Source organism: Crocodylus porosus, unplaced genomic scaffold (assembly GCF_001723895.1).
Source record: "Crocodylus porosus isolate Cpor-Errol unplaced genomic scaffold, CroPor_comp1, whole genome shotgun sequence".
Taxonomy (NCBI): Eukaryota; Metazoa; Chordata; order Crocodylia; family Crocodylidae; genus Crocodylus; species Crocodylus porosus.
The window spans coordinates 5,853,647-5,867,617 of record NW_017728907.1 but is presented as its reverse complement, the minus strand read 5'-3'; the positions used below and the strand labels follow the sequence as shown (position 1 = coordinate 5,867,617).

Below are 13,971 nucleotides of genomic sequence, written 5' to 3'. Positions count from 1 at the left end.
CTATGGCTCCTCCTAATTCCCCAAAATGCTTTGATACTACCATGACCAAATACTGTGATAGATGCAAATGCCATATGAATGCCTGCTGAATAAAGCTGTACATCCAACTCAAATGTCTCTGTTGTTACAGGATCTGATCATGGTGCCATGACCTGGTTTCAGAAACAGAACTGTACCTACAAGGATGTTCTGAAATTAAAAAATGGTTTTATTTGACTGGGAAAAGCACAAAATCTTGAAATATTTTTTAAGTAATTTGACCAAAGATAATCAGTTTTGCATGGAGAAAGGGTTAAATGTCAGTTGCTCCATATATTCAGCATTCCTACAAACTAGCTGACACCTTGCTGTGAAAGCTTGGGTAGATTTACTGGGATCTTGAATTAGTCAACATAGCTTTTGGTTTAGGTCCTATTTCAGATACCATAGTTACCCAAATCCAAGATGTCTCCAGAGACTATACCTCCAACAGTTAGATTCTACACATGGAAAATTAGAACTAATTTATTACAGAATCTTAGTGGAAGATTGTCTTAAATTCACCCCCCACCTCCACCCACCCCATCCCTTCTGCCCCTACGCCTTTCCCCCCTTTGCCTGCTACCTGCCATGTGCCCCCCACCACACACCTCCTGCCCTTTGAGCCTTACCTTCCATGTCTCTGCCAGGCACTGCAACTCCCTGCCTCTCATATGCCTGTTCTCTCCTGCAGTCTATCTTCTACCCTTTGCCCTTCTGCAGCCTGCCTCCCACCCCCTGCTTACCCCACTTATGGCAAACACCCCCTCCCTTCCCTTCTGCTGCAGCTCTATGCTCCAGAGCACTCAACAGCAGCAGAGCCGTGGCCTAGCCAGGGAGAAGCAGCAGAAGCTCCCAGCCAGACTGGGCTGGGTTGGGGCTGGAGGGACCAGAGCTGGAGAAAAATGTAAGTGGGGAGGGGGAAGCTGGCATAGGCACAGGGGGAAAGGGGTGGGGGAACAGGCTGTGGTCTCCTGCACACTTCTCCTGGCTGTGTGCTCCTCCCTCACCAAACAAGTCGCTCCAGCCCAGGGAAGGTGGTGGCTCAACTCAGGCTTCAAGCTCTGAGCCCAGGGCCAAAGCTGGAAATAAGCCACCATCTACCCTGGGTCAGTACGTGAATCCAAGATGGGGCAGTTCCTGCTCCCCATAACCTCCCAGGCTGATTGGGAGATGGGAAACCTCATCTTAGATTTGGGTAAATATGGCACTATCTTTGGGTAAGTGAATCACAAACTCCCTGATAATTATATCAGGGTAATGTTATGTGAAGACATTCACATATCTCAATGCAGTTAATGTTGGATTTATACACTGATATATATATAATACACTAGGATTAAAGAATGGACAGACACGTAGATGTGCTGTGATGGTAAGGGCTATATTACAGCACCTTGTCAATACAGTGGCAGGGAGCAAGTAACAGCCTGGCAGAATTTAGGAAATGACTACCCTAGGATGGAAGTGGACAGATACAGCTAAACTGGCATAATTTATACAAGCACAGCTCTACTCCAGAGACAAAAGACTAGATAGTACACTAAACAAAATACTTCCCCTTCTTACAATGCTAGAACTTCAGCCTCATTAAGATGCAGACTTCTTGATTTATACTACTATAAAGTTGCAGCTTTGTCGGCTATTTAAAAAAAGGAATTTATTTGTTAGTGTGAAGGAGCGCTCAGAAAGAGAAAAAGGTAAAAACAGCCAGTGCCCTGTGTAAGCCCCCCAAAACCCCTGCTATTTACAGTGAACTGTATAGGACTAAAATAAAACAAAGTTTAAAATGTTTGACTGTTCTATCTCAAAATAAGGCTTCAATGTACTTTATATTGTTTTAAGTTGCCCAGCTCCACTACTGTGCTTTATTATAACTTTATAACACTGATAAAAGATTGTGAATTACTTTCCTCAGCTTATTTATGCTTATATGTTTTTCCTATTACAGTAGTTCATAACTTCTTGAAATGCCAAGTTTCAGAAGCCTTACAGCATATGGTTAACTATTGATCCTTTTTTCCTCTTTTAAAATAAGTATCTAGAACACCAACATACTTCAAACAAGAAGGTAGAGCTTTAATGCTCTTAATAAAGACAGATGCCAATACTGCTTCTCCTGCATAATCCTGGGATATATCTAATTGCTTATGAATATGCAGACTAAACTACCATAGTCTTCCCTGAACACTGCAAGCAATTTTCCCCTTCTAGTCAAGATGACAGTATTATGAAAAGCAGTTTTTAGTTCGTATGAAGGTCTAAATAGTATATCAAATCTAATGCAGTTCAGGAAAAAGTGCATGGATCAGATAACCCTAAATCTCTGGAACTATCTGGTTAACAAATAAGATGTCATATAGTTCTCCAGTGATGCGACACTGTTCACATTTAACTGAGGATCTGTTTATACAAGGACTATGTCACTTTGCAGCAGTATATTCTCAAGCAGCTTTTGAAAATTAATACGTGACATTCAAGAGATAGTGGAGGAAGTATAACCCAATCCTCCTCTCCCCCCTTCTTTTTAATTCCATTGGGATAAATGTCAAATTTGCTGACCACTTGACAAAATTATAAAATTACAAAGATTTTTTTTCTTCTGCAAATTACATGTATTATTTAAACATGAAGACAATAAAGACAGTTTTGCAAGAATTAAAAACATTCTTCTTAGTCAAAGCAAGCAACATCTAAAATTACCTGTTCTTTATCCAAATAATCTGCCAGAGTATTTAACAGCTTGTAGTATATCTCAAACCATGGCAGGTAACTAAAAAAAAAATAAAATATATTTATTGATTAAATATAATAAGTAAATGAGTGCCTTTTTTCCACTGCACATATAGTGCTTACCACAGATTAACTACTGGCAGTTACAGCATACCCATCCCAAGAAAATGCTTACTGATACATTTTATTTATGCCTGCATTTAAATACATATCAAGAATATTAAGCTCTAGAGTACTTAATTGCCAGACTGACATAATTGCATTTCTTAAAATTGTAACTATTAAATATCCCTATATTTGCAAAATGTTTAATTCAGCTATATTTATTATAAATGGCTGTTTTAGCACTCGATAGGAAAAATGCAATAGGTATATCATGTCATGTAAAAAAATGTCATGTAAGACAGACAGCAACAGAAAGGTCCATGTAAGTGAAGAATAACCTCATAAAACAACAAGATTTTTAAAACATTTTAAACTGAAAGCATTAAGCACCTAATATTTATGATAAAATATCAAATTGTATCTTCTATCTTCCACTAACTTATGGAGCAATTTATTAAAAGCAATAATAGCATTGTACAACAGGAATGAAATAGCATCTGATGTTACTGCCTACACAGCATACTGGTAAATGGTAAAAGTCCAAGAAAAAAAAGGTTATTATCCCTGCAATAAATAATATAGTGCTGTGAAGCATTTAAGCAGTTCTAAATGGACTTAAATTGCATTTAATATTCATTTATGAGTTTATGCATTTGATAACCATAAACTAATTTTTTTTGTTGTAAAAAACAAAAAGATTTGCATCAAATGTACACTTTATAGGGGAGGCATGTCAAACATGCAGCTCACAGGATGGATCCGGCCCATGGAGCCATTCCATCTGGCTCACCAGACTACAGGAAGTTGGGAGCATGGCCTAACACAGAATTTGGGGCCCTGCTGGACATGGCCCTCAGCAGCAAGAGGGCAAGTGAGGACTGTGCTGATAAAACTCTGTTCACCCTGCAGCCACTTGGCCCCCTGCCTTGCTGTCCCTGTTCTCCTCCCTCCTCCCCCACTGCTGCAGCATTTTACTCCTACTTTTGCAGAAATGGGCTCTCTCCAATACTCCTAATGATGGACACTGATGCTTTTAAAATAAAAGAATACATCATGTTTCAAGCATGTTTTATATTTAATAAATCTTAAAAGAGTTCTTAAACAATACCGAGGTAATAAATGACATACTTATCAATTGCCATTTGCCATTTTTCTTCTACCAGTGTTTTATCACAAATATAACAGTACACAAAAATGAATTCTACCATACCATAAATTACACAGCAGTTTAAAATAGTTTTGGAAGGAATTATTTTTAGTTTGCATTATAATTTTACTAATGAAATAACATTATGTGCTTTTATCACATCTAAGACCACAATCTACATTGTACAGAATGCTATTAATGTAGCATTTCATAGCATATTTTTAATGATCCAAAGCACATTTTGTTTCCAGTTGTGATTTATAAGTGAAGTATAAGTGTCAGAGATTGTTACAATAGCTGCTTCTCAATTGCTAATGGAAACTTCCAGATGCAGTCTTTTCCTAAATGTTTTTTTTTTCTGATGGAAGAGGAAATCTTGTTAAAGGAGACCTTCCATGGTGTACAGAAGCTAAGTCTCAGTCTTGTCCAATTTGTGGAATGGTTACATTTTCTGGATAACAGCTTAGTCGCTAAAGCCAAGGAAGAGACAGCTAGACAAGCCGCAGGAAGAGTCACCAGTTCTAACTCTTGCTCTTTTCTCTAAGAGAAACTTAATTTATTATTTTAGTGAGGAACACAATGATTGTTTACATAACAAATTAATTTCAGTTTGCTATTCTTATAGCAGCTTCACTGTTGGCTCTTAAAGAAATTCCTCCTCTTGCTGCTGTTCTTTCAAGCCTAACTGAAACATTTTTAGTTCATAAGAAAGTCTTAGTTCATTCGGGTATGACCTAATACAAATGTTAAAATATCAAACTTTGTCTTCTGATCTATTTTCTACTACCTTATAGAACACTTCATTAAAAATAATAATAGCAGTGTATGAAAGAAATGAAATGGCATCTGATGTTACTGCCTACACAGCATACTGTTAAATAGTAACAGAACTCCAAGAAATAGGTTATTATCCCACTGAATAAATAATATTATGTTGCTCTGACGCATTTGCAGCTCTATAAGGTAAGTCTAAAAAACTTCTGCTTGGTGGACTTTCAACTGTAGCAGATGCAGAGAAGAAAGGACATACTCTATGCCAAAGACAGGAAGAAAAAACATACAATTTTTCATTTATTTAAATATAACTTCATATTTACTTCCATAGAAGGGCTTAGAGGTGAAACACTTATGAAGGAGTAAATTAAAGACATTTTCTTGGAGAATTAGAAAGAGACAGTCATTCCATGTCAAATGACTTGGATGGAGAAATGAACCAAATCAGAGAAGAGAAAGAAAGGAACACATAGAGCACCCATACCTAAACTTATACAAGATGATCAAGCGTAATTCATAGCACAGGTAATATATAGCCCCTTTTTTCTTTATAAAAGGCAAATAACAATATTTTACAGCCATCTTTGGGGTGGAAAAAAGTGGCTATGGAGGGGATGAGAAGACTGAAACAAGCTGAGGAAAATTTTTTTTGCCAGCAACATTGGAAAAAGAATGCCATTAATCTTCAGGCTCCAAGAAGGACAAAAAGAACAACCAATTCAACACTTACTGCAAAATAAAGTTATGTGTAAAAGAAGTGTGGTGTTCAATTTATCTATCCCAGAAATACTATATACATATCATCTAATTTTAATTGTTATATTTTGCAAATCTAACATTTATGAAACAATTTCCAAAAAGTGGTTCATTAATTGGAAAAGTTTCATAAGCTTAGAGTGTGTACAAGCATTATGTTTGGATTTCCCTAACTAAGCTTAGGGAGAGCTAAATGGCTGTGTGCACAGGTGTTCACAGGGCTTAGGTGACCCTGAACTAGACAAGAACTAACTTTAGATCAACTAAGTTCTTGTTCTTCTTAGACAAGAACTAACTTTAGGGCTAGGGACAGACACTCAAAAAGTCTGAGCCTGAATTGATTAAATATTTGCACGTTAGTCTAACCTGGCTAGGCTAAACCAGTTTGTAACCAAACAGACATCCCCTCTGGACTGAAGAAATGCAGGCACATGCTAGAAGCCAGGGGGCATTAGAGCAGCCCTCCTTTCCTTTCCAGAGTGCTGAATTAAGGGGGGGGGGGACGGGGGACGTGGCCAGTCCCCAGCAAGATGTTCTGATTAGGGAGGGGCCCCCCTTCCTCCCTTGCTCTTGATAACACAGCATTGAGTTACACAGCAGGGAGTTACACAGGGAGTTGTTTTGTTTGATGAGCTGACAGATGCTAACAACAACCTCTCTCATTAGCTCAAGCTCTTCTTAAACAACTTTTTCCAAAGAAGGAACAGAGGGACATTACCAGTTACCTCTTGATTAGCTACAGAAAGCCCATAGCCAACACTGCCCTGTCTCCCTTTGTCCGGTCTCCCATACCAGAGACTGTAGCCAGCATGTGGTAGTTTCATAGTTTCTAGAGTCGGAAGGGACCTGAACAGATCATCAAGTCCAACCCCCTGCCCTGGGCAGGAACACGTGCTGGGATCATAATACCCCAGCCAGATATCTATCCAACCTCCTCTTGAAGACCCCCAAGGTAGGGGAGAACACCACCTCCCTTGGGAGCCCATTCCAGAGTCTGGCAGCCCTAACTGTAAAGTAGTGCCTCCTGATATCAAGCCTGAACCTACTCTCAATCAGTTTGTGGCCGTTATTCCTTGTTATCCTAGGTGGTGCCCAAGGGAACATAGCTTCACCTATTTTCTGCTGGTCCCCCTGGTGAGTTTCTAGACGGCCACCAGATCCCAGGCCACCAGTATGTTAGCTAATGCTGAGAGGTGTCTGTGTAAGGCAGAAGAGAGGGGAAAATCCATGCTTGAACAGGGACTGGTGAGGGGGAGGAGGCAGGAGCAGGAGTAAGCCAGGCAGATGCCCTGCAGTCTCTGCCACAGCTACAGCCAGGGAGCAAAGGGGAGAGGCCAGCTCTCCTGGGCTGGAGCAGAGCCCCATTCAGAGTTGCAAAGCATCAGGGATGTTGGAGGACTCTGATTTAACTTAAACCAGGAAGAGGTCTAAGACAAACATTGCAAAAATTGCTTTGACCCAAATCATTTAAGTCTGAAACTACATTCAACCAGGTTTGTCTTAAACCTTTTTCAGCTATTTTCAAGCTGGTTTATGTGCACTGAACATCTGCTCTGTTACAGGTTTAAACTAGTTTCTCATCACTTAAACCAGTTTATGTGTAATGTCTGTCCCTAGTCCAGATCAGCATGGGTTAACCAGTTCTAATAAACTCATACACATCTTCCCAGCACAGCTCTAGGGTTGGGAAAGCCCAGTTACGCTCCACAGCCTTGAGGCTCAGCTGTTCCTCCCTATCCCCACCCAACCAGGATACTTCAGCAGCCCCTGACTAGTCCCTCCTCCCCCAAACCAGGTAGCCTCCCCTGCAGACCCATCTCCTTCCAGATCTACCAGTCCTTGGACATAAAGTAAACCGCCTAAGCCAGGACCTGCAAACACCTGTTCACAGCTATAGGATGCAAAAGTAAACATTATTTTGTAAACTCTCTCATTCAAAGAACTTTAAAGTGTGGGTGCCAAACTTCAACTCTGACACATGCCAAAGTCACCAAAGTCAAGGCTTTGAAATTTGCAAAATTTTTTAAAAGAACTGGACTAGACTGTAAAGTCAGGGTTTTTTTTAACAATAATTCAATCTCTGATGGGTATATATATACTGCATCTTTAAAAAGTCAAAATTTGGAACTATTTGGCCATACTATTTGTTGTATGACAGTATGCTTATGAAAACAGAAGGCACAATGTTAAAATCTTTTGTTATTTCACTGTAGTCAAAACAGCTCATTGCAGTCAAAAAGTCTTCAGGAAATTTTATTCCAAAACAGTTTTGAGGAAATCATCTGCATGTACTCCAGATGAAGTCATGCACCCAGTTAACAGAAAGACTGATTTTCTTTCCAAATGGGTCAAAACATTTTAAATGATGCTTTTCAGAGATGTAGGGTATGCTGCATTGAAAAAATTGTTCCAAAACAATACACAAAGGATAAAAATACTGCTTTTTTCTAAAAAAGAAAGTGATCTCCACAAACCTAGATGGCTTCAGAAGAAGCTCAGACTGAAGCAGCCTTTTTTTAAAAAATGTTGCTAGAGGCTTTATAATCCTGCAGGGAATCCTCAAGTTAACAGAAATTAGGTTGAATTAGCCCAGTTCTTGAAAGCTGCTAGAGAGATATTTTTGACCTTCTTTAAAAGGGTTTGCTGGATATTGTGCCATCCATTAATCACATTAAAGCTCATCTTTTAGTGATCTAACACAACTTTATGCCATCAGGTACTATTTAGAGTTTAAAATAATATTTCATAACATACCTCAATTGCAGCCTTTGCTTTTCATTACTATGAAAAATAAATTTATAGTCCACCTTCAGGAAAGGCACTCAGTGCTACAGGTATGATTGCTACATGTTGTGGGGAATAGGACTGAATAAGAAATCTCACAAAGTGACTGACCCTGCTAGAAGTTTCTCCCTGTTAGATATCCTGCTCTGTTACTTTCTGGGAACATGTTAGCACAGTTTAATGGGTGTCAGAGATATAACATAGATATGTGGAGGGAGGGGAGGAAAAAAAGGAAAGAGAGAAGTGGAGGGAGCTTAACAGCAAATCCCCAAGCAATACTTTTCTAACACTGAAGAACAAATTTAAAATGACTTTCTTAGTCTAATATAGTGATACAGACTGGAGCATCATTTCAAACATCTCCAAACTAGCATGCAATTTAGACAAAATTATTTTTCATACAGGTCAACTGTGATTAGTTCAGACTATACATATCAATGCCCCTGTGTTGTGCAACATTTCAAGAGTATCATGGTAATCCTTCTCTTTGCAGTAGAAAACTCTAAAATATGTCCTTTAACTACTGATCCTCTAGTTTTCATGATCAATATCATATTATAAAACACAAGTAATCATGTTTCAATCACTCAAAATATGAGTATCTCTCAAAGTCTAAGAACTTAGCTCTACACTTATTGTAAAAACAACATTTGAATGTAATTTAAAATTATGTACAGAAAGGTCAAATCAATGTTTTGAAACTAGTGATCCTTAACAGAGAGCTCAGGGAGGCTTTCCCTCCTTATAGGAAGGCATACAAACAGGACTGCCAGTTCAACAAGGTTTCTTCATGCAAGAAAACCCCCCACTGATTTTATACTCCCACATCTACCAAAACATCAGATTATTAAATCAAAATCATATAAAGGAAATAAAAGTTTTAGGAGTCAGGTATAATGCTTTAAAATGCCATATTATAAAAACATTCCTGTCCAGTCCGAAGTTTGAAAAATAATTACTATATTTTAAAAACTGTTAAACCTATGGAAAACAATGTTTAAATAGTTTTAAGCATGCCACTTAAACCCAAAACAGTAAAGTGTATCTTAAGGTATGTCATTGTTGAATAAATAAATAAATAAAAGTAATACCCAAAGAATGAAAATAAAGATAAGCACCAAAAGCATCTTTCTCTACTTTTTTCAAGCAAATCTTTTCTGTTTTCCAACTGTATGACTTAAACTTAGTTTCTGCCCATTTCTGTACTTCATTTACTGGAGAACAGGGCACTGCCAACACTGATATGATGCAAAATGGACATACAGGGGTATTTTTTCTTTGTATCTTTGTGATCTGCCAATATTTATTTGTAAGTTTTAATGCTAAATTTAATATGTAATATCACTTTCTTCTTATATAATGAGTAATAAACAAATATGTATGGATATAAACCTGTCTTCCATATAAACAAGTGAATTTATACACATGCTAATTATGTTACACACACCTCTTCTAGATCTATCTTTATATCACTATATAACTTGCAAAAATAAGCCTGCATTTGTGTATGTTGGGGGGGGGAGGGGGAGGAAGAGGAAACAGCCGTGAGGAAGTATTTTACTTCCAATCTTGCAGTAAGTGTTTACAATTATTTGTAAATTGAGATGCGGGTTTTTTTAGACACTGGACAACAAAAACTCTTGTGTAGAAATTTCAGGGCTACCAGAAGGGCCTGAGCTTGCAAACACTTAATTCACATTGATAATCCCATTGTTTTGAATATGACTACTCATGTGGGCAAAGTTACACATATGTAAATGTTTGCAGGATTTGGGGTCTACATCTCTTTTTGGAAATACTAATACTAAATACTGTAGTACTAAATGCATTTTTAACACAGCACTACTGTACTGATGTACTGTATCTAAAAAAAGTTTTATGAGCAAGGGCAACTACTCAGCTATTCTTCTTAGACAAACCTTGTAATCCTTTGAAAACAACCTTTACATATGGTAGTTTCACTGTTTTCAACACAACTATCTTGATGAGTAAAAAAGATGGACTCCAGTTAAACGTATGCCAGTGTCTATGTGTTTACTTGACTGGCAGTTTTTTTGTTTTTGTAAAAATAGTAATGCAGAAATGATATCATCAGCAACAAAAAAACATTAAAAATGGTTTCACTATAACTATGATAGTAAAAAGCTTGCAACACAGTAATAATAGTAGTGATAATGACAACAGCAGCATTAGCAACTACTCAACATTTTCAGGCAGATCTTTATTTTGAACAGAATAAAATGAAAAGTTGATAGGAAAGGAGTTTCACACTTTGTTTATATTCATATATTTATTTTAAGCATATTTTGTCATTTAATTACTTGGTAATCATGTCAAAAGGATCCAATTAATATTGAAGCCCCTTTCTACTAGGCATTGTATTAACTTACAGGAACCATGAAGTAAAATTTCATAAAACAGCTAAGTGACTTACGAAAACACTCTGAACCCTATTTGTCAATCAAAATCATCAGGCTTCAGAATCCTAAATGATTAAGACATCTCTCAAATTGAACTTAGATATTTTATTTGAATGCTTTAAAAAAATTTATGTGTGCTCTTTACCAAAAAAAAAAAAAAAACCTTACAAACTTCTAAAAAACAAATGTGGGAAAATCTGACAACCTAATTACTTCATCTGTAAAAAGGTGCTACAATAAATTTTGCTGTAATAAAATGTATAAAGCCTATATACAAAGCCTACAATATGGTTTGAGGAAACGAATGTTTTACATTTTGAACTACAGTGGCTTCTATCTACAAATGTGGCCATCACCTATCAAGAAAACAACAGTACAAGATTTTTAGGGTTAATTAAAAGTGTATGTAAACATTTTCTTTTAATCCAAATGAGCCACAAGGCAGAAGCTCAAACTGTTATTCAGTCATGCATCAGCTCTGTTGTAGTAACTAGACTTCTACTTCACTTGTGCTTCTAGTATAAGTCTGATAAAACTTTTATATTCATGAGTCAAAGGTTAAATAAAGGAAAGGAAATGTTTTCTGTCAAAGAGTCAGGTAACCACTAACAGTCCTGAACTACCAGCAGGAATCTAACTTCTAGTAATCAAATAAAACTAAGGAAACCGCCTTTCCGTAGCTAAATGTCTAATGTCTAGGGGCTACTTTTCTGTCTGGAAAATTGACACAAAATGTGTAAAATTGAAACATTCTGCTTCTAAGGGATTTGCCTAAAGGAAGAGTGAAAATGCTTCAAGCATGGTTTGATTTGAAGAACTACAAAGGCTTACCATATAAACCTGTCTTCCTTATTAGAGTATTTCATTTGGAAATGTAGGTGACAATTTTACACTCATAAAATTTCATTAATCAAGTCTAAGGCTGAACATTTTAATTGTACCCTTTGCATGTCTCAGTGTGAATAAGGTCAACCTTATATCCAGTCAGCAGCAGGAAGATTTTTTGACAATATTTTCAGAATATCTGAAAGTTTAACAATTTAGGCATCCAAAATTTAGAAGAATCACACCTTCTGTACCAATTAAAAATAACATTAAAATTATTAGGCTAATTCACCTGTGAATTTGCAAATTTAGTCTTCATATAGAAAAGTGAATTTGGAAAAATAATCTAGATAGCCACAATCAGATGTATTTAAAACATACTCACTCATAAGAGGATACCCCATTGTTCTTGTGTATTAGAGGGTACATTAACTGAAAAGTTCGAGGAAACTATGCACACAGCAGGAATCCACATTGTGAGCTCCACAAAGCAGCCGTGTTGTTTTAAAGAGCCCTGCAAGGAATCACACAGAACTCCTGGGGGGAAACCCAACCATTTTTTTTTCTGGCTGTACTACGTGGATGGTTATTCACCTATTTGTAATGTTCTCAGGGGTTTGACAGTTGTAAGCAGAACCTGTACAATCTTTTATTTCAGATTGTGTTAATGTGCATTTTAGTATAATGGAAAGATGTTGAATTTTACAATTACATACGTGTGCCTGTACATGTATGCATTGGAATATCTTTCATTGTACCAGCATAAGGAAAATACACTTGGAGGTGTAGACATCTTATAAACGCTGATAAAATATTCTAATTAGAGACAACTCTGGCTATACTTTTATGCATACACCAAGAAAGATTCCCCCCCACTTATATAATGAGCATTCATATGTGCAAGGAGAGTACCTCTTCTACTATTTATTCTGCAATTTACATCATGATCTTGTGGCTGAAATGCAGGACAACCCTGATTGAAATTTCAGAGAAAAAAATGAATTATGGGAAGGAGGGACCCATGAACCAGAAGAGACAGTCACCCACAGAGAACTTCAATCCCTGCTAAAACAGGGCCTCAGAACAAGCACCCTCATCCAGGCAGCCAGCAACTGCACCCCAATAACACTTCTTTACCAACCAGATTAAATCTGGTTACTTTAGCAGATTAAGACTGGCTAGACTATGACATGATGCCATTTATACAAGGCTGTTGCATATTCTTTCTTCTATCTTCCATTCACTGATCTGCCCAGTATCTAAAGTTTCTTTTCTTTTTTTCTGGCCTGAGCCCTCATGGGCTCTCCTGTGTTTAGTCAGATATTACCCTTTCAGTTCAGTCAGTAGTCCCCAGCTCCTTCTGCCCATGACCTTCTCAAAGTTATCCTTATTAAAGCCGCTGGCAGAAATCTTTAATAGAACATTTAATACTTTTACAAACAAAATTATTACCTTTTAGAAGAACTGCATTAATATATTTTTTTGAGTTAAACAAGCATGTATTAGGGACAGCCAGATGCAATCCCAATAGAAATCTGCTTGTGAATCCTAATGTATTTGGTCACTGCTAATAAATCGTGGATGCAAGCTGGTCTCTTAGAGTTTCAGCACAATCTCAGCCTACTATTAATGTAAATGAAATCTCAAATTTATGAAGCATACATTTTAAGTATTAAGGAATTCTTAATACAACTGTCTTACACAGCCTGCTGCTTTCACATCACATTTCATTTGTATAAAGGAAACAACAGAAAAGCAATACTCATTCTGATGAAGCCATTTCATACCATACCAAATCTTTCACAGCACTATCTTCTAGAAACCAGGAAACAGCAGGAAAAGTTTTCCTTGCACTCTAGTATTTTTCCCCTACCCCCAAGAGCTTTAAATGAATGAGTTACCAGTCCAGAAGTACAGTTCTATAAAAACGGGTACTGCTATATCTTTAACACTACATTGTAAATTTGAGATTGTCACAATAGAAGTAAGAAAGGCAATGTTTTTTTTATGGCTTAGTTAAAAATTATAGCTTGCCACTTTTCATTTTCTTAGTTATTTCTGCAAAATAGCAGACCATTGGCCAGATCCTCAACTGATGTATATCAGTGTACTTCCACTGAACTCAGTGGAGGTACTCAATTTATGCAAGCTGAGGATCTGGATCAATCTCTTTTTTTGAAAAGGAGATAAAAATAATGCCACTTATGTATTTCCGCATGAACATTTAGGTGTCAATAGCTGATGAAAGATTAGAGAGAACTCAGACAAAGGGAGGAGCACATACGGAAAATGGTTTTTTTTTAAAAGGACAGAACAGGAACATGTGCATATGTTTTCACTGAGCCTCAGCAAAACGTAACAGAAAAGTATAGGAAAGAAAACCACTCAGTATATTCCAACCTCATGCTC

The 13,971-nt window shown here is 37.1% G+C and overlaps 1 protein-coding gene across 1 annotated transcript in view; it reads right to left on the bottom strand.

Annotated features, from left to right (window-relative positions):
• The window catches only part of DENND1B (DENN domain containing 1B), a 300,147-nt gene that overhangs the window by 131,354 nt on the left and 154,822 nt on the right, over window positions 1-13,971 (bottom strand). The window contains exon 6 of the mRNA XM_019530566.1: window positions 2,722-2,791. Coding sequence (XP_019386111.1) covers window positions 2,722-2,791 — 70 coding nt within the window. The remainder of the gene's footprint in view (window positions 1-2,721; window positions 2,792-13,971) is intronic.